At 48.7% G+C, this 18,867-nt stretch overlaps 7 protein-coding genes across 7 annotated transcripts; 5 read left to right on the top strand and 2 right to left on the bottom strand.

Annotated features, from left to right (window-relative positions):
* Positions 1-449: 449 nt before the first annotated feature.
* On the top strand, positions 450-2,659 carry N7533_008030 (GMC family oxidoreductase; the record flags this gene model as incomplete). The annotated part of the gene is made up of 5 exons (XM_057104680.1): positions 450-823; positions 875-904; positions 963-1,842; positions 1,900-2,400; positions 2,630-2,659. The coding sequence occupies 5 exons, from the start codon at positions 450-452 to the stop codon at positions 2,657-2,659; spliced, it is 1,815 nt and encodes a 604-aa protein (XP_056959637.1).
* Positions 2,660-2,814: 155 nt separating this feature from the next.
* N7533_008031 (putative MFS transporter) lies at positions 2,815-4,789 on the bottom strand (the record flags this gene model as incomplete). Its single annotated transcript, XM_057104681.1, has 8 exons — positions 2,815-2,859; positions 2,928-3,066; positions 3,118-3,548; positions 3,606-3,921; positions 3,978-4,179; positions 4,253-4,351; positions 4,420-4,507; positions 4,589-4,789. 8 exons carry the CDS (start codon positions 4,787-4,789, stop codon positions 2,815-2,817), a joined length of 1,521 nt encoding a protein of 506 aa, XP_056959638.1.
* A 1,215-nt stretch (positions 4,790-6,004) lies between these two features.
* N7533_008032 (ankyrin repeat domain-containing protein) lies at positions 6,005-9,094 on the top strand (the record flags this gene model as incomplete). The annotated part of the gene is made up of 1 exon (XM_057104682.1): positions 6,005-9,094. One exon carries the CDS (start codon positions 6,005-6,007, stop codon positions 9,092-9,094), a length of 3,090 nt encoding a protein of 1,029 aa, XP_056959639.1.
* A 236-nt stretch (positions 9,095-9,330) lies between these two features.
* On the top strand, positions 9,331-10,764 carry N7533_008033 (ankyrin repeat domain-containing protein; the record flags this gene model as incomplete). Its single annotated transcript, XM_057104683.1, has 1 exon — positions 9,331-10,764. The coding sequence occupies one exon, from the start codon at positions 9,331-9,333 to the stop codon at positions 10,762-10,764; it is 1,434 nt and encodes a 477-aa protein (XP_056959640.1).
* Positions 10,765-10,918: 154 nt separating this feature from the next.
* N7533_008034 (ankyrin repeat domain-containing protein) lies at positions 10,919-11,878 on the top strand (the record flags this gene model as incomplete). The annotated part of the gene is made up of 1 exon (XM_057104684.1): positions 10,919-11,878. The coding sequence occupies one exon, from the start codon at positions 10,919-10,921 to the stop codon at positions 11,876-11,878; it is 960 nt and encodes a 319-aa protein (XP_056959641.1).
* A 511-nt stretch (positions 11,879-12,389) lies between these two features.
* Positions 12,390-14,347, top strand: N7533_008035 (T6SS phospholipase effector Tle1-like catalytic domain-containing protein; the record flags this gene model as incomplete). Its single annotated transcript, XM_057104685.1, has 5 exons — positions 12,390-12,650; positions 12,707-12,811; positions 12,863-13,042; positions 13,097-13,168; positions 13,391-14,347. The coding sequence occupies 5 exons, from the start codon at positions 12,390-12,392 to the stop codon at positions 14,345-14,347; spliced, it is 1,575 nt and encodes a 524-aa protein (XP_056959642.1).
* Positions 14,348-14,531: 184 nt separating this feature from the next.
* N7533_008036 (uncharacterized protein) lies at positions 14,532-18,369 on the bottom strand (the record flags this gene model as incomplete). The annotated part of the gene is made up of 2 exons (XM_057104686.1): positions 14,532-17,817; positions 17,846-18,369. The coding sequence occupies 2 exons, from the start codon at positions 18,367-18,369 to the stop codon at positions 14,532-14,534; spliced, it is 3,810 nt and encodes a 1,269-aa protein (XP_056959643.1).
* Positions 18,370-18,867: the final 498 nt, after the last annotated feature.

An 18,867-nucleotide genomic window follows, 5' to 3' on the forward strand; every position in this document is an offset into this window, starting at 1 on the left:
CCCCTTATACTAGAGGCCGATTTTGTACCTATAAGGTCCGGGGACCTTATGGTTGGTCCGCTGTAGTCATAAAAGTGGGCCATACCATGCATGATTCTTTTGTGTTTGCTTGCCCCAAAATTGAGAGATGCATTTCGAGACTGCCAGGTTATTGATTATGGTCCTTCGGCAAAGGAGAACCCTAGCATTATGACGGAAGCAAGTTGGAACGCAATGATCGTTAGCTCTTAAAGAGTCGGATAGCCCAGATTGAACGATCAGTCGTTCTTTTCAAGCTCCATTCTCAAGGTTCATTTAGCCGTGTAGTACACGGTCCCGTCCCTTTTTTTCCTTGGTACGACCCGGCGATCGATTGGTCCAATCTACTCACTAATATAAACTATGCTAACTAGGTGATTCTGATGGAATAGATCGTTCGACACTCGTTTTATTGCATAGCCATCGGTAAGATGCTATTCTATCCACTCCTTATTTCTCTCGCGCTCCAGGTGAGCAGCGTGAATGCCAACCCGGTTGAGCGACGATCCTCCCAGTTGAGCCCTCTTACGAATCGTGAATTTGATTACGTGGTTGTTGGTGGAGGTACAGGCGGAAATGTAATCGCAACGCGACTGGCACAAAAGTCGTTTAAGGTCGCACTGGTGGAAGCTGGAGGTCATTACGAGGTGCAGTCTCTAGCAGCAGTTCCTGCAGCTGATGTGCTTCCTGTCGGATCGGATCCAGATACTTCTTCTGCTGTGGATTGGGGATTTGTTACCAAGGATCAGCCGGGTGCCAATGGGCGCTCTATTCACTATGCACGAGGCAAGTGCCTTGGTGGATCGTGAGTACCAGAAACTGGAGTTCGATTGAATTCAAAGCTGACAATTTCTAGGTCTGCCCTAAATTTTATGATCTATCAACGGTACGTTCCCTTGCAGATTGGCCTCGTTCTATCCAATTCTAACCGCAGTATCATGTAGGCCGACGATCGAATCTATGCAGCTATGGGCCGATGCGGTCAACGATACCAGCTATACCTTCGACGAAACTCTTCCATACTATAAGAGGAGTGTTCATTTCACCCCGCCGAAGGCTAATCTACGAGCTTCCAATGCCACTGCAAAGTACGACCCTGATGCATTTGACAAGAATGGTGGGCCATTAGAGGTGTCATATGCCAACTATGCTCAGCCCTTCTCATCTTGGATGAACTTGGGTATGCAAGCCATTGGGATCAAAGAGGTCGATGACTTCAACCAAGGCTCATTGATGGGAGGACAATATTGCTCTTCGACAATCGATCCTGCGAACGAAATTCGCAGCAGCTCAGAGGAATCTTTCCTCTCAAAGATCACACCGGCTAGTCTAACGACATATACAAATACCCTCGCGAAGAAGGTCATTTTCAATCAGAACAAAAAGGCAACTGGCGTTCAGGTCAGGGGATTACTGGGAAATACTGTCACTCTTTCTGCGTCAAAGGAGGTCATCCTTTCAGCGGGCGCTTTCCAGTCACCTCAATTATTGATGGTCTCTGGCGTTGGTCCGGCGGATACCTTGAATGAGCACGGGATTGACATCGTCGCTGAACTACCCGGAGTTGGTCAGAATATGTGGGATCACCCATTCTTCGCCCCTTCGTATCGAGTCCAGGTATCCACCCTGACCGAGTTTGCGAACAACCTCATATATGCAGCGGGCAGAGTTATGAGTGGTATCTTGATGAAGACAGGCCCAATCACCAATCCAGTTTCCGACTACCTGGCATGGGAAAAGATCCCTCAATCATTACGCTCGACGTTTTCCAAGGCAACGCGGAGTGCCTTATCCAGATTCTCCAACGACTGGCCGGAGGCTGAGGTAAGAGATCAAACATGAAAGACAAAGTGAACGAATTACTCAATAACGCTTGTATAGTACATTTCCGGGGCCGGATACATGGGTAACATTTCCAACCTTTTGGAAGATCAACCGAAGGATGGATACCAGTACGCATCGATACTTGGAGTACTAGTCGCACCGCTTTCCAGAGGAAATGTGACATTGAAATCAAGCGATACGTCGGATTTGCCCATAATTAATCCAAACTGGCTTGGTGATACCGCAGATCAGGAAGTCGCAATTGCTATGTTTAAGCGAATCCGAGCAGCTTTCAAGAGCGATGCCATGGCCCCGGTCGTGATTGGGAAGGAATATTACCCAGGACAAAACGTTCAGTCAGATGGGGAAATCCTCGAGTTCATCAAGGACAATGTGATGACCCTGTGGCACGCTGGTTGCACTTGTAAAATGGGAACGTATGATGACAAAATGGCTGTGGTCGACTCGCAGGCTCGTGTGTTTGGAGTTGAGGGCCTGCGAGTCGTGGATGCTAGCGCTTTTCCATTCCTACCCCCGGTCATCCCCAGTCCACAGTTTGTAAGTTTTTCCTCCTCCCCCCTGGATGTGGCGGTAACCTTAACCATCGCCAGATATGCTTGCCGAGAAAATTTCTCAAGTTATTGTTGAAAGCTCATAAATCCGATATCTTGGGTGAGTGGACTTGGTCATCAGAGCTAGATCTTTGTTCTTTTTCTCTTTTTTTCTTTTTTTGAAAACTTGCTTGGTCTCAATCTTTTTGTAGTTTGGTCCTTGATCGGACACATAGGGGATTGGAAATGAGGTGACTTTTCGATAATCCACAGATAGTACAATAATTTGGATAAAGAAGTGATGTACATTGAAGAAAAGATGAATGAATTCAGATTCTTTTAATGCCTACTATGAGCATGGGGAACACTATGTAATCTCGAAATTGTCACACTGAAGGGCTTGAAGGGGTTGTTTCCAAATTTACAACACGTATCGAAATCCTTTGTTATCAATCTCTGTTTGATCCTATATTGAAAATCAGTCAGCAAAGCTTGGAAGGTCATTTTGATCGATTTGCCGAACAGAAAACTCACCAGCATTCCATTCTCAACAGCATCTGCATCGGATTCGAGATTATCAACCGCCTCGCGATCCCGTTTCTTATTCTCCAGGTACATGTACAAGTACAGCGCAAGAATCGCAGTCAGTTTGACAATGTAACCGACAAGCATACTGCAAAATTATAAGCGAAAATTTTCAACCCCGAAAGAATGATTCACTCACGCAATGTAGGCACTATGATACCCGGGGGCCTCGCTGTCCTTGAATGTTTGCGGTCCGATAATATTACCAACACAGTATCCAGTGAAAAGCAAAGCTCCGGTAACCTGCTTCTTGGTATAGCCAGCAATATTAGAGCTAATAATCGTCAAGCTCATACTGAAGCCCAGGCCCTGAAAATAGCACAACCAGAGCGCAACCAGACGGCCCCATTTGTTTGTGTCAGGTAAACCGACCAACAATCCCGCGCCCAGAATACAGGTCAAATTGGCAACGATCATACAAGCGTTTCGGGAGTGGAATTTGCCATTGAATTTGGTCGCAATATAACCTCCGAAAAGCAAGGTGAGAAACTGGACAGCACCACCTGGAATCTGGAGATATTGAGTGCCCAATGTATCGAAGCCGAACGAGCCGACGATGATGGATGTAAACTGTAATTTGTATTAGGGGTTTTGCTCTCAAATCTCCAGAGGATATATTAGACATACGCTTGTCAAAGCCGAGTTTGGAACTTGTGCTCCGATGGCCATAATAAATAAGAGCCAGGTTTTGGGGTCCCTTGCTGCTTGCCAAACCTGATACCATTTGAACTGTTGGTTCTTTACTCCCTGCCTATTGATCGCCACGCGTTCGACGGCAATAGCTCTCTCTTTCTCGGTAAGAAATTTGGCTGTGGACGGAAGATCCGGGAGAAGCCATAGCGCAAAGACACCGGTGACAAGCGAGAAGGCGCCGAAGATGAGAAAGACGTACATCCACTTCGGAAGACCGGTGGTAATGTGACCAACAGCGTAACCAATCAATCTGCCCTTATTAGTATAGATATCCTGTCTGCCCGAACCAAAAAAAGAGAAACTCACCCTCCAAACATGGTCGCGATACCATTGGTGCAATAATAAGCCTCCAACCGGAGAGGCTGCTCCTCTGCAGTATACCACATACTCATCAACAGAACGAAGCCCGGGTTAACAACAGCCTCGACGAAGCCTAGCAAGAATCGATTCACAGCGATTCCGGCGAAATTATGACAGGCAGGTGTTGTCATGAGGAGGCCACCCCATACTAAGAGACAGAAGATATAGTAAATTAGCATATGGTAGATGTGATAGAACATGAGCTTTCGATTATGTAGTACCCAGTGTTGTGTACGCGAGAAATTTCCCGACAGGAAGCTTTTGTAAGGCCAGACCGGCAGGCCATTGGGCGATGAGATAGCCGAAGTAGAAAATAGAACCTGATCAGTGAGCAATTAGCGTAAGGTCCCAAAGAGATGCTGAGGAGAACTGGTAGAAAACGACGTACTTAACCATGAATAGTCTTGCCCCGTCAGACCAGTTCCTTGTTTCAACCCATAAACAGAAGCAAAGTTGATACTGTTTTTATCCAGATACTGGAAGAATTTACATTAGTACATCGAGCCTAGCCGAGTAGAAGTGTACTGCACCAAGGCATCATACGGCACAGAACTCACCTGAATCATATAAATCACAAACAAAAGCGGAATCAACTGCAAATCAATTTTCCTAAGAGTCCTCTTCTCCTCTTCAGGCGTATACTCAAGACCGCGATTCTGGCGATAAAAGGCATAGTTCTCATCGCGATCCTCGGAGGCTATTGAGGATATAGGCGGAGATGTGGTAGCCGCCTCGGCCTTCTTTTCCAATTCAGCCATTGAGACGGACCGTGATTTTGTCCTCGAATCGTCAACCTTTTGGAAGAAAAAGTAGGGGAGAATTGGGACTGGACCGCTGATTCTTCTGACAGTGGCCGGTGGTCAAAAACTCTGCTGAGACACGACACTGACCCGACAGGATGAGCGAAAGTCCTTATAAACATCAGCCATGTGGCCCAATCCACATCCCTTCCCACTTTTCTATCCATTTAAGAAAAGTCCATGTGGAGAAGACAAGCCGCAGCAATGCACGTAATGGACCCCACACGAGGCGCCAGGGGACAGAAAGCTTGCAGTGGAGAAGGGTGAGTCTATTTGATCTGTGGTCAGTATTATCTTGCGGGGACTGGGCGAATACTACCGCTCGGGGATTGTCGTTGACAGATACTAATTGGGACAGAACACGTTATGGTAAAATTGGAACAGAGTTTCTGCAGCGATTTTAGCCTATAAGAGGGAGCTTTTCGGAATTATTCGAGTGGTCAATTTGTTGATAATGAAGGTGTTTGGTGGACCGAGGATCACGACATCGATGCGCCGATTGCGTGTTGTGCTCGAGTCCAGTAAATTTCAAGTTAGTCCTTTCTGCCATCCGGACATTTGCCGAGTTAGAGCTGTTTCTGAAGTTGTCTTGGAGTTCACTTTACGTCAGGGTGTCATATTTGAGGCTTTGAAATTTTTTTTCCACTCCGTATGCTACAGATGGAGTATAGACTGAACAAATCCAGGGTTTGGCGCCTTGGTGCCTTGGTGCCTTAGCGCCTAACGGGATCTTCCACAACCCTTCCATGGCTCTTCCATGGAATGTATCTTTGCCGAAACGCCTTCGATAGTCGAGCTACAACATTACCAGACAGATATTTGATAAAACCACGAGCATCACACTGGATCGATCCACCATGTCATGCCTTGCCGCTAGCAATACTTCAATAGTCGTTTGGTTTCTGGCCCCCACAACACCATGACGTTTTACTCCGCACCCGAACTGAGGCCCTTTTCACTTGACTCACATCGCAAGGAAGATTCTGCTTCTTGAGCTGAATCTGAGATCATCGACATCAAATATCGCTGAAAATTCCTATCTGCCGTCGGCCATACCGCACGACATGGATGTCAGCGACGGATTGGACGACTACGTTGTCGTACCCGTGCCGCCTGGTAAAGAAGCCTGCCCACCACTTGATAGCATGAGAAAGAGCCGAGAACGGATTGCTGATGGAAGAAACCGATCAAGATACCAAAACTGCTACGCGCAAGCAGATCCAGGAGCTTAAGCAATGGCTAGAGTCAACGGATTCGGACTCTCCAGCAAGTGAATATCGAAAGCATCTCCACTCTCATGCAAATGGCACTGGCGAATGGATCCTCGAGACTCATCAATATCGGCAATGGAGCGAGTCAGACTCCGTTGGAAGTCTCTGGATTAGAGGTATTCCTGGATGTGGAAAATCAGTTGTTGCAGCGAATTTGATCAGTCGCCTCCAGCAAAAGGACGACGGGATTGTCCTCTTCTTCTTTTTCCGAGAAATTATCCAAGCAAACAGGTCACCACGGTCGCTTGTCCAGGATTTTTGCCACCGCTTAGTGGATCATTCTCCAATGCTTACTTCTGATCTATTGACCCTCAAGGAAACTTATCCAACCGTTGGAGCTATTCCATTGGACGCGATTTGGAAATGCTTGAAGTCTGGTTTGACCTCAATGAAGCGCAAGATACACTGCGTTGCCGACGCACTGGATGAAATGGAGAGAGGAAATGACCGGTTCCTGGAGAATCTCCTTGATTTGGGTCGAGATAACCCCCAGTCAGTCAATATCATCGTTACCAGTCGTCAGGTTCCTCATTTGGAACGGTTTATGAAAGGAAGTTACTTGGTTGACTTGCGACTTGATCGACAAAATGTTGACCGTGACATTTCCACATACCTCGCCCAGCGTTTGGAAGCATGCGAACTTGACATAGAAGAGGATACGGCAGCAGCAATAAAAAAAGCAATATGCGACCGAGGGAATGTTTTGTTTCTCTATGCGCGACTCATGTTCGACCAATTGCTGCTCTGCCCCGAAGACATTCTCTCAAAAATCGACGATCTTCCGGAGGGGCTGGGAGATATGTATATCGACATTCTTCATGAACACGCCGCGCGATCTGGAACCAGCCCATATTTTCAGAGGCTCGTTCTAGAATGGATCACTCATTCCGCTCGTCCAATGCGTCTACTCGAGCTTTCTGTCATGATCGACTCCCTGCCAGATCGCGGTGGGCTGAACCCAGAATCTAATACAAAAGTCGCTATCAAGACAACCTGCGGTCCGCTTCTGGAAGTCTACGAGGATGGTGTCATTCAAATAATTCATCATTCCCTTACAGAGTTCGCTCTCAATCGAGATGTTAGTCACACAAGAACGACAAAAGACAAGCCGGGATTTGCAGCAATGGACTCACCAACCATTCACGCAAATATTGCTCGGATCTGTTTGAATTACTTCGCAGGCGGTCCCTTGAAAGATTGGGATATTAGTCCACGTTATGTCGGATATTCTTCGTCATTCCACGCAGAGAAGCAACAACGATTCTTGCAATTCTATTTTCTTCAATATGCTCTCTCTGAGTGGTCCTTCCATGCATCTCGGGCTTCTGAACTGGATAGAGAGTTTCACAGCCAAATTATCGATTTCTTCGAAACGAGATCTGACGCATATAAAGCATGGAAACTCATTGGAGGGCCTTTTGAATTTAGATGGTCTACTGGAGATGTTCTACCGCTTCTTATAGCCGCCTGTATTGGTCTTATCCCACTGGCAAAGCACCTGCTATGTAGCGGAGCGGAGGTTAATGTTGTCACAGGAGATCACGGGCCTCCTCTGATATATGCCGTGCAATACGGAAATCACCGGATGGTTGATCTCTTACTGAAGCATGGAGCTTGTCACGACATTGGAAGTCATGATTTAATGCTACCTGTGCACTATGCTGCAATATTCAATCGTGCCAAGTGCATGAGAATACTTGTTGCGCATGGAGCAGACATAAAAAGGAGAGGAGGCACACACAGATATGACATTATGACCCCAGAAACCCCGCTGGCCATTGCGTGCAAACTAGGCCACCGAGAAATTGTGCAATCTTTGATAGAAAGCATGGACCAGGCTGACCTGTGCAATAGCCTGCATCTTGCTGCTGCCAATGGAGAGTTCGAGATAGTGGCTTCCCTGTTGCAAAATCATGAAGTCAAGCTTAATATCAATAGCCGAAATATCGATGGCGAGACAGCTCTCCATGTGGCAGCTCGTGTGCGTTGTCCAAATACAGTGAGGATTTTACTTGAAAATGGCGCAGCGATTGATGCCAGGGCTCCCTATAGGCCGAAACAAGGATCCTTACCAGACTTCCGAGGTCCGATTATGTCTTCGAGCTATATACCTATCTTTTCATGGGCGACTGGCGCATCTTTCCTTTCGATGGAGAAATTGAGACAGAACGACATGTTCGGTGCGCTAGATGTGCTTCTTGAGGCTGGTAGCGATATCAATGCACGCGACCATCTTGGTCGAACACCACTCTTTTCTTGGGAACAAAATACAACAACCGAGCAGGATGAAAGTTCCAAGCTTGAATTCATAAAGTCGCTCCTCAAACGTGGTGCTGATGCTACGATTTTGGATTACCAAGGTTCTTCGGCTCTCCACATGAGCAACGGGAAAATAACTCTGAAAATCCTGAAAGTTTTCGTCGACGCAGGTTTGGACTTGAATTATGCTCGCAGAACTGATGGAATGACCCCACTAATGATAGCGGCAAAATTCAATCCCATCGATCCTGTAGAGTGGCATGATCTGAAAGCTGACTTCGACAAGCAGGACTGGTCCGGAAATACGGCTTTTCATCACCACGTGGGGAGATCGGAGTCTCGGGTTCCAAAATGGCTAGATTTATGGATCTCATGCTCAAACTTGCATATTCAAAATCATCTCGGAATGACACCATTTCATGCCGTGCTGTATGATGACGGAAGGACTTCCCACCCAGAATTTTGCAATAAAGCCTCAATAGCCATGCTCCACGGTGGATCAAATGTCAAGCTTCGAGATAATACCGGCCGGACACCTCTCCATTTTGCTTTGTGGCACAAATATGGCAACGAAATTCCGTTGAAGCTCATCGATGAGATTTTGAAAAAAGGTGCAGACATCGATGCTCGAGACATCAAAGGACGATCAGGTACTTTTTCTACGAGATTCCCCAAATTCAGCTATCGCTTACTTTTTCAGTCCTTCATTATGCTTTTGATTATCGGAGTGTAGACGCATGGTTTACGCAACGTCGTGTTCAAGCAATTGATATTCTCATACGTGCTGGCGCCAATATCAATGCAACAGATTATGCTGGTCGATCAGTTTTTAGTGATATCATCGCAACTCCTGGCGAATGGTCAAGTATCGAGAAAGTGGCCGCTAAGATCATTGAGCTTGGAGGTCAAACTGATGTTTCTGATCACCAAGGACGGACAGTCCTTCATTTGGCGGCAGTAATAGATGGTATGGGGTATCGCTTGGAACATCTTCTCCGGCCACCTTTCTCCCTCGATGTTAATGCAAGGGATCATTGCGAAGCTACCCCATTACACCATGCTTCCGGTAACTCAGAATTCAACGTCTGGACTTTGATCAAAGCAGGGGCACTGATCAGCGCCAAGGATCTCAGGCTATGCAATCCACTCCACCAGGCTGCCAAATGTGGTCAGAGTAATATTGTTGGGTTGTTGACCGAGGCTTTCCGAAATCAATCAATTTCAATTAATGAAGTAGATCTAGATGGCAGATCCGCCCTTCATCATGCCTCTCAGTCTGGAAATCCCGAGTCAGTCCGTCTTTTGATCGAAGCAGGAGCCGACGTGGCCCTACAAGATGAGCGCGGCAGAACGCCTCTACATGCAGCGGCAGAATTTGATGGACTATCAGAAAGGGAGAATTTATATCACCTAAAATCCCCATTGGTATCTGCCAATGGTAAATGCTATGCTAGACGTGTTATTCAACTTCTCATTGCTGCCGGTGCCGATCCGATGATAGTTGACGCGAAAGGTCATCGACCTTCTGACTTGGAAGCTCGCTCCGGCTGCGGGACGGTCCTAGATGAGCTAAGGCATATTGTGAGAAGCCTTCATATCGAGCCGCTCAACTCTCTAAGTGCAGCTCTTACGACAATGGGGGATACAGAATTGCAAACACTGGTCGACAAACTGAAAGTTCCTAATAACGACGTCGGACTTTTCGAGGCCATCATTGCTACCGGCAACGAACGCCTAGCTGAGAAGTTTGCCAGGGAAAAGAAGCTCGAAATTTTTCACGAAAATGGCAATTCGGCTCTGCATTATGTCGCTAGTCACGGATTGACTTCAATGATGGAATGTTTACTGCCTTTAGTCGAGGACATGACCATTGCACTCCCGTCCATCCTTAAATGTGCCTCAAAACGAGATCTGTGTAACATAGAGATGGTGGAACTTCTTTCTAGGAAGGTTGCCAAAGTGCAAAGAATATCCTCTCTGACTCCAAGCTTGGCTTCATTGGCATCCGGGAAGCACTGGTGGCATCCTCATGCTCTTTCAATCCTTCTTAAAGCAGGTGTTCCCACGGAAACGAATGAGCTTGACGAAACCCCACCGCTTCATACAGCAGTAGGATCAATGCATTCGAACTATTGTCGCGATCAAACACTTGAAATTCTGCTCAGGCACGGTGCAGACCCTAATGGGGTTTGCACTAATCGTTGGCAAAGAGACCGGGACGACCGACCACTCAATTATGCCATCGCATCTCATCGAGACATCAGTGTTCTTCAGCTACTTATCGATCATGGTGCTTCTATCTGCGACGGCTATGAGCCCCCCGGTCTACACTGCACTCAGGCGAAACCATATACCAGCGCTCGAAATGCTTCTCAAAGCGGGTGCAGATCCCAATGGGACTAACGACAATTGCCCACTCATCCAAGCCGCTGAAACCGAATCATGCTCAAGTACCGCAGTGATTGAGCTGCTTCTGAGATACGGGGCTGACCCCTCAAAGCCTATCGACGATGGATCTTCAACAGTATTGCATGAAATTGCTGCAACAAACGGGAATATGCGGCCTATCGTGGCCTTTGGATGTGACCTCAACACCCGGGATGAAAATGGTCGCACCCCTCTAATGAGAGCCTGCATGTACCACATTGAAGATGAATCGGATGACAAATTTGTGATTTCAAAGGTGTCTCACTTACTGGCAGGCGGAGCGGATGCTACATTAGTTGATCAGGATGAATCAACCGCCTTACATCATGCGATTCTTAACTACAACCTTGATTCTGTCCGCCAACTTCTGGCACACTCACCTCTGGTATCTACCGTCAACTCCGAAGGCCACACACCTCTTCAATGTGCATTAAAGGGTTATGCAGATTATATCGGCCTAATGCCCACTGGGTATGAATACGACGATGTTCTCTCAAACATCTTTTTCCAAATCATCCATGAGCTTTTGGATGCGGGTGCCGATCCACTAGATATCATGCCCGATGGAAGAACGGCCCTACATTGTATAGCTTCTAGAATCATGGACTATAGCAATGTGGACCGAGAAGCGCAGATTGAATTGGATGATGGCCGCGATAACTTTGGTGAAGCTTGCGATCTCTATAGATTGTTCCTCAATGCCGGTTGTGATCCCGAGGCACGGGATAGAAGCGGGGAAACGCCAATTTTCCATTTTGTCAAAGGCACAAAAACATATCATGGGGACCCGGAGCTAGATGATGATGTTCCTCGTCCCACGGCTCGAGAGGATGTTGAATGGTTGGCTAGAAAGCACAGTATCCATAGCGTCAACGACCGGGGCGATAGTTTGCTACATGCAATTGCTCGGAGAGACCCGCAGGATCTACACATTGGCGTTCTAGATGGCGACGATGCTGGATTGTTTCAAATATTCATTGGTCTTGGGCTGAGCCCATGGCAGGAAAACGGGCAAGGACAGACTCCATTGGATATCGCATCCACTTGTCAGAAGCGATCGATACTGGCTTTATTTTCTCGGGATGATTGACGGAGAGTGCATACGAGCGTGTTTCTTGACGGTGTGACAACGATAGAAAGGAAAATATTCAATGTTACTCTTATAGTTATCCTGAGCCTCTTGAGAAAATCGGTTGGACCGAAGAAATAACTTCAATCATCATTTTTTTGACTTTCTCTGAAATTAGAGAGTCAAATAGAAGTATTCGATTGGATGGCTCAGCCTATAAAGGCATCTGACATGCATATACGGTCAATGATGCCTACTGATTGGCGCACCTCGTCAGCCAGTGCAGAGACACGTGAAGCGTAAGCTGGCCGGCGAAGCATGCATGAACTTGTGCCGCATTGGAACCGGACCCTGGTCTGTACTAGTACTAACTAGTCTTGGAGCCCCAGCGAGCGAATCGTCGTTTATATTTGCGTACCCGCTTAGGTCATTTTATGACCCACTCGTCTTTTTCTGGGGCCTGTTCGCTTTCAACGTGGGGCTGACACCAAGTTGACCTCTTCTATGATCTGCTGCCGGGCCATCGTGCACGATGCCTGTGCCAGGAAAACGCATCATCCTCTGTCTGGATGGGACTTGGGTGAATAGTGATAAAGGCTACGACCGGCCCACCCTTGACCAGCCAAACGCGACGCTCCAGGTCCCATCGAACGTGACTCGTGTTTACCGTTCACTCAGAAACCGCGACCGAGATGGAACGTGTCAAATCCGCTATTATCAACCTGGGGTTGGTAGTACTGGTGGAATCGTTGATACTATAGCCGGAGGTTTGTTAGGAGCTGGGGTTTCTGAAGTTGGTCCTGTCAACTCCTTTTCCATGGTTGAACATTATCTAACCAAATCCCGCAGAACATGCGAGAGGCTTACAGCTTTGTCGCTGCAAATTATGAGCCTGGAGATGAGATCATTTTGATGGGATTCTCTCGCGGTGCTTTCACAGCGCGTGCCGTAGCAGTAAGTAGATCCATTCAACAAGAACGGAATTTCGGTCTAACATGACACTAGAGCATGATAGCCCAGATTGGTCTTCTCAACTCCAAAGGAATGGAGGTGTTTTATCCGATCTTCAAGGACGTTCAGAATATGCGAAATACCCATTATAAGGACAAGTTTCCCACATTACCCTTCCCTAACAAGCCAACATCGGCGGATCGAGGGAACGAGTATCGACAACGCCTTGAAGAGGTATTTACGCTCAACCTTTTAAACCGACTTTCTCATACTAATCGTCTATAAAAGGGCGGCTTCACTCGACTTTATGATCCAGATGGATATCGCATCAAGATCCGCTGCGTTGCGGTCTGGGATACAGTCGGAAGTCTAGGTATGTTCGCTTTGTCCATCTATCTGAATCATCTTCTCACTGGAACTTAGGCATCCCTGAAATAAGCCTCACCACAAAGCTCGATATACCCCATTCAACAAAAGAATAAGTACCCTGTCATTCTCAGCAAGCGCAAATAACACTGACAATCCCTTACATGCAAATTCTACGACACATCACTCTCCAACGACATTGAATATGCCTTCCAGGCGCTCGCCCTTGATGAGGATCGCGCCTCGTTCTCTCCAGCAGTTTGGGAAAGACCGCCCAAATCCCGCACCGACCTACGACAAGTCTGGTTCCCTGGAGCGCATTCCAATGTCGGGGGAGGTCTTCCAGATCAAGAAATCGCAAATATCACAATGGCATGGATGATGGATCAGCTCGCATCCATCGGTGTTGCCTTTGAGTCGAATACAATCGATCGGATATTTGACGAGAGTGTTCGTTTCTATTACAACTGTGGCCAACAGTCGAAGCCTCGTCCGGATTCCCCAGAACGAAAGAGGTTGACACAGTGGGCATCCGCATCAATTTACGACGAACACAGACCAGTTCGCCCCTGGGCATTGGGCGAGATCGTTCAGCCGGAAACGGGATTATACCGTCTGGCAGGGAAAACGACCCGCACACCTGGGATGTATCATGTCGTGACTCGTGATACGGGACAAGCTACTCCGTACTTCCTCAGGGATACAAATGAGAAAATCCATCGAAGCGTTCGTATCCGCCTCTCCCTAGAGGGATTGGGATATGATGACCTTGGGCCATACAAATGTCGCGCACTTCTTAAAAAGGGACCGTGGTCGCTTCGCAGGATTCGCTACGTTGTTCGATCAACCCGGCAAACTGTCAACTCCTATGGCGAAGTCGATGAAGTAGCGGAGGAAAAAGAAGAGTCGGGCTGGGGGTGGATGTATGACGGGCCGAAAGAAGATGCCCCTCCAGACACGCTTTTGATGGAGGAGGAACTGGGCCCATATGAGAACGAGTTGCTTCGTCTTAACAAAGGTCAGAGATTTGGACTCAGATTATCTTTGCGGAACTTATTATTAACTTCTATTAGGACGCCCGTTCTACCGCGAGATACTCGCAAATTGTGGGCGATGATGAGCATCGGGAACTCGAGTCAAACAGTCAAGGTCAAACTGGCCTTTTCCAAATGAGAACTTAGAAATCTACCTGCAGGTCTAGCTACTAAGTGCTGCATTTGGCACAGCATACATTTATGAGATACAGCTTCAAGTTGAGATCCCGGAATAAGAGAACCTTGGAAGGCAAATCGGGATTAGATTGACATGGAATCGATCGGAAAAAGGTATATAGATCTAGGTAATGTAGCAGAAATGATCAAATAGGCTCATCGCGGGGCTCAACCAACATCTCGTTGACAGAGACATATTCCGGCTGGCACAGGGCATGAATGATCGAGTTGGCAATATCAGATGGTTCCAGGATCTTCGCACCAGACGGCTCACCGAATTTCTTCACGGCCTCGGCATCGGTAGACATGTTCAGCAACGGGGTGGAAGTGTTGCCGGGTTGAACACTAGTGACACGAAGGCCTTGGCCAGCAGTCTCCAGACGAAGAGCTTGAAGAGTAGCCTCGACGAAGAACTTACTGGCGGAGTAAACTCCCAGACCTGGGAAGACCTTACGTCCGGCATCGGAGGAGATGGCAACGACGTGACCGCGACCGCGCGACAACATTCCTGGAACGGTAGAAGCAATGGAATTGAGAAGACCCTTGCAGTTGACGTCGACGGTTCGCTCCCACTCATCCATCTGGGTGTTTGCCATCATGGTGAAGTACATAACACCAGCACATGCGACAAGAATATCGACCTCGCCGAGCTCTTCAGTAGCCGCTTGGACAAGAGCTTCAGTCTGCGACTTGTTGGTAACATCGGTCGATCTGGCGATACATTTGACACCGTGTGCTTCAACCTTGGTCTTCACGGACTCCAGCGCATCGAGACGGCGAGCACCAATAGCAACTGCTGCACCCTGTTTGGCCAGCGCCGATGCAACTGCTGCCCCGATGCCCGAAGAAGCTCCGGTCACAACAGCCACCTTACCACTCAGGGGGCCCTTGACAGAGACCTGCACCGAGCGACCGAGGGCATTTTGACGAGAAGGAGGCCGAGGAAGCCAGCCACGAGCAAACCAGTGACGAGCATACGTTTCCAGAAGGATACTATCCACTTTGGGACGCTCAACAACCTCACGGAAAGGTCTGGTCAAGGCGTTGTCAAGCACAACAATGCCACGCAGAAACTCGACAGTCGGCATGCCACTGCGAAGAATGTCGACAGTGAAAGAACCATCACCGCCCTTGGTTGATCCGCGCTTCTCGAACCAAAGAGCCACCCATTCGTCCCAGGGAAGCGACTCGGTGGGATATCCAAGCTCCTTTAAGTTCTCGAAGACGGAGCCGGTGTTTACTGGACGGGGGTCGCCAAGATGGAAGACCGTTTGATCCACCACAGAGTCGGTCTGGGTCGCAAGGTGAATGATAGACTTGCTGACGAAATCAACAGGGGTCATCTCGGCGCGCCACCCCTCAACATTAGGGGCGAATCCCAGTCGGATAGACTCGACGAGGAGAGCAGTCAAAAGATCCCAGGCATTGGCAGAACCAGTCAAACTGTGGCCACTGATAGTACCACATCGGTGAATCTTCACAGGGAGTCCCCGCTGACCAGCCTTCAGGACCAACTGTTCAGCAACCCACTTGGTTTGACCGTATCCATCGAGCAGCTTGGTGGGAACTTCCGCAACATCCAGCATAGTGCTCTCGGCCCACCCCTTCTCTCCGGACGGAGGCAGAACACCGTTTGTCGAAACATACTGCACGGTCGCGCCAGCTTTAGAAGCCAGACGAAGAACCTCTCGAGTTCCGCCGACGTTGGCAGCCCGAAGTGCAGCGTAGGGGTAGACGAGGTTGACAGTGGCGGCCGCGTGCACAATGACTTGGATTCGGCCAACAACATCATCATATGCCTCTGGCGAGAGACCAAATTGGGGTCGAGAAAGATTTCCGGGAAGAACCTCGACACGCTCCATAATGGTATCTTTCCAAAGACCCAAATCAAGCAGGTTGCGACGGATTCGAGCAACACCGCCAGCTTGGTCGTCATCTTCGGGGTCATTGAATCGCACAAGACAAATAATCTTAGCAGATGTGTTCTCCAACAGATCATGCAAGAGGAACGCTCCCAAGAATCCAGTAACACCGGTCAGCAGAACTGTATCGGCGGATGCAATAGATGTGATCTTTGTGTTTTCAATAGGCTTGATGTCGTCGTCCAGGGTGGAATCGGCGAGTAGGACAGCCGGGAGATCCGCTTGAACTGCTGCAGTATGACCATCTCTGACAGCACGCACAGTCTCTAGGTGAGCTGCGAGGGTGGTATCCTCGGCGAGACGAGGGATGGGCACGCGGAAGCCAAAGTGTCTAGTAAGTCGAGACGACAGGTCGGCCAGCGACAAAGAGTGACCACCAAGATCAAAGAAGTTGTCTTCCGGCTTAAGAAGAGACTTCGAGGTCTTCAGAACATTCGCCCAGATGGCCGCAATGTCACCAATGCTGATGGGGTCCTTGTCCAGCGTCTTCTCGCTGCCGCTAGGGCTAGCACTACGGGGAGGCGGGAGGCTCTTCAGATCGACCTTTCCAGAGACATCGTTGGTTGGAAGGTCCTTCAGCTCGACCCACAGGGCGGGTATCATATAATGAGCGAGATAAGGCTCGAGGATGCGACGAGCAGCTGGGCTGTGGCCAGACTCGTTGATTTCGACTGTTGGGCGATCTTCGGAAGCTTCATCAGGAACAATGTATGCAACCAATTGCTTCTCGAGACCCTCTCCATGCGCAGTAACTGCACAGTGGCTGACAGCCATGTATTGGCAAATATCGCTCTCGACCTTGGCCGGGACGACGGAATATCCGCGAAGTTTGATCATAGCACCAACGCGACCGGTGATTTCCAGGAGACCGGAAGGTAACATGCGTGCTAGATCGCCCGTTCTATACATGCGGGCGCCGGGCGTGGGATCGAATTTGTTGGGGGTGAAGGCTTTCGCTGTTGTCTCGGGAAGATTGAGATATTCCCGAGCCAGCAGGTCGCCTCCGACGAAGAGTTCACCTGAAGTTCCCACACCAACGTCTTCGCCGTTTTCGTCGACAATATATGTATGAGCAGGATCCAGCGGAGGGCCAACAGGGCAATAAATGGACTCAGGATCGATGATATCGCGGATATCTCCACAGGCAATTTCGTGTGTTTCGCAGGCGCTATAGCAATTGAGCAAGCGGGTATTAGGGAGAGCTTTGATGGATCGGCGAGCGAGATCGGTTGAAACAACTTCGCCGTTCAGCCAGAGTGTTCGTAAATCGGGGAGACGGGTGGCGATGTGAGGATAACGCGAGAGAACAGTCGCCAAAAGGGTCGGAGTCATGAGAGTTTCGGTAATCTTCTTCGATGCGAGCAAGTCGACCAGCGCAGCTGGGTCATAACTGACATCGTCGGGCACAGCAACAACTGTGGCACCTCGCAGTAGCGGGCGAAGCATCTCCCAAATGAAGAAAACATTACAGGCAACTCGGTCACCGGGCTGTAGGTCTTGCACAGCAAATCTCAAATTATAAGAGAGAACAGGAGCACGCTGGGGGGTTTGCAATTCCCTTGGGCTTGCCGGTAGTTCCAGAAGAGTAAGAAACGAAAGCCAGTCGGTCAAGATCGTTCTCAGCTGGTAAAGGAGCAGCTTCTTTGGCATGTCCGTTCAGCTCAGACGTTGGTTCATCGAGAGCAATCAGTGGGCATTGGGCCTTGATTTTGGGAGCATTGGCCAGGTCAGTGATGACCACAGCGGGCTTTGCGTCGTCAATCACATCAGCCAGAAGACCGGGTGGATATGCGAGCTCGAGGACCAGGAATGCACCTCCAGCACGAAGGGCAGCCAGACAGGCGATCACATAATTGGCACTTCGTGGTAGCAAGACGCCTACCAGCGTGTCTCGGCTCACTCCGTACTGCCGGAGACGATTTGCCAGCGACTCAACCTCGTTGCTGAGCTCGCCATATGTATATTTTGTGGTGTCATCCTCTAGCGCAATCGCGTCTGGAGTCGCGTGCGCCTGCTGCTGGAACAGAGTTGGGAGGTCCTTGTCGATGTCGATGATGGTCATCTTTGTAATTCAGCTCGGATGAAGCGAGGGGCAATCGGAGTGCGGGGGTGATCAAGATCGTGTAGTTTGAATATCGAATGTGGTGATACTGAAGTGTTTTTTGTTCCTTCAGAGTTGGTTATAGGGCTCAGTGATGTCCAAGACGCAAAAATATAAACGCAGGAAAAATCGGCCGCAGGAACGAGACTACCGCTTCATCCGCCATTGCATCGTAATTCTGTTGAGAGCAAATAGCAAAAAGCAAGCAAGAATGGAGACTAAAATTCCCACTAAACTCGAAGCTGTCTAGCGAGAAACAATTCAGTGGCACCTCTGGGGTCTAAGGGACTGTCTAGAGTTAATCGTCCTATCCGAACCAATGTAAGCACCCGAACACTTTCATCTAGCCAAGCGGCATGAGATAAATTCAGGCCATCCCGCAGCGATCACAACGCCTCATGCATGGCTAGAACCAGGCTCGTGCGCACTCTGTGGCTGCCTATATGTCATGGTGATGAC

Source organism: Penicillium manginii (assembly GCF_028828005.1).
Source record: "Penicillium manginii strain IBT 31320 chromosome Unknown utg000005l:1.0-5665137.0:1.0-5668048.0, whole genome shotgun sequence".
NCBI lineage: Eukaryota > Fungi > Ascomycota > Eurotiomycetes > Eurotiales > Aspergillaceae > Penicillium > Penicillium manginii.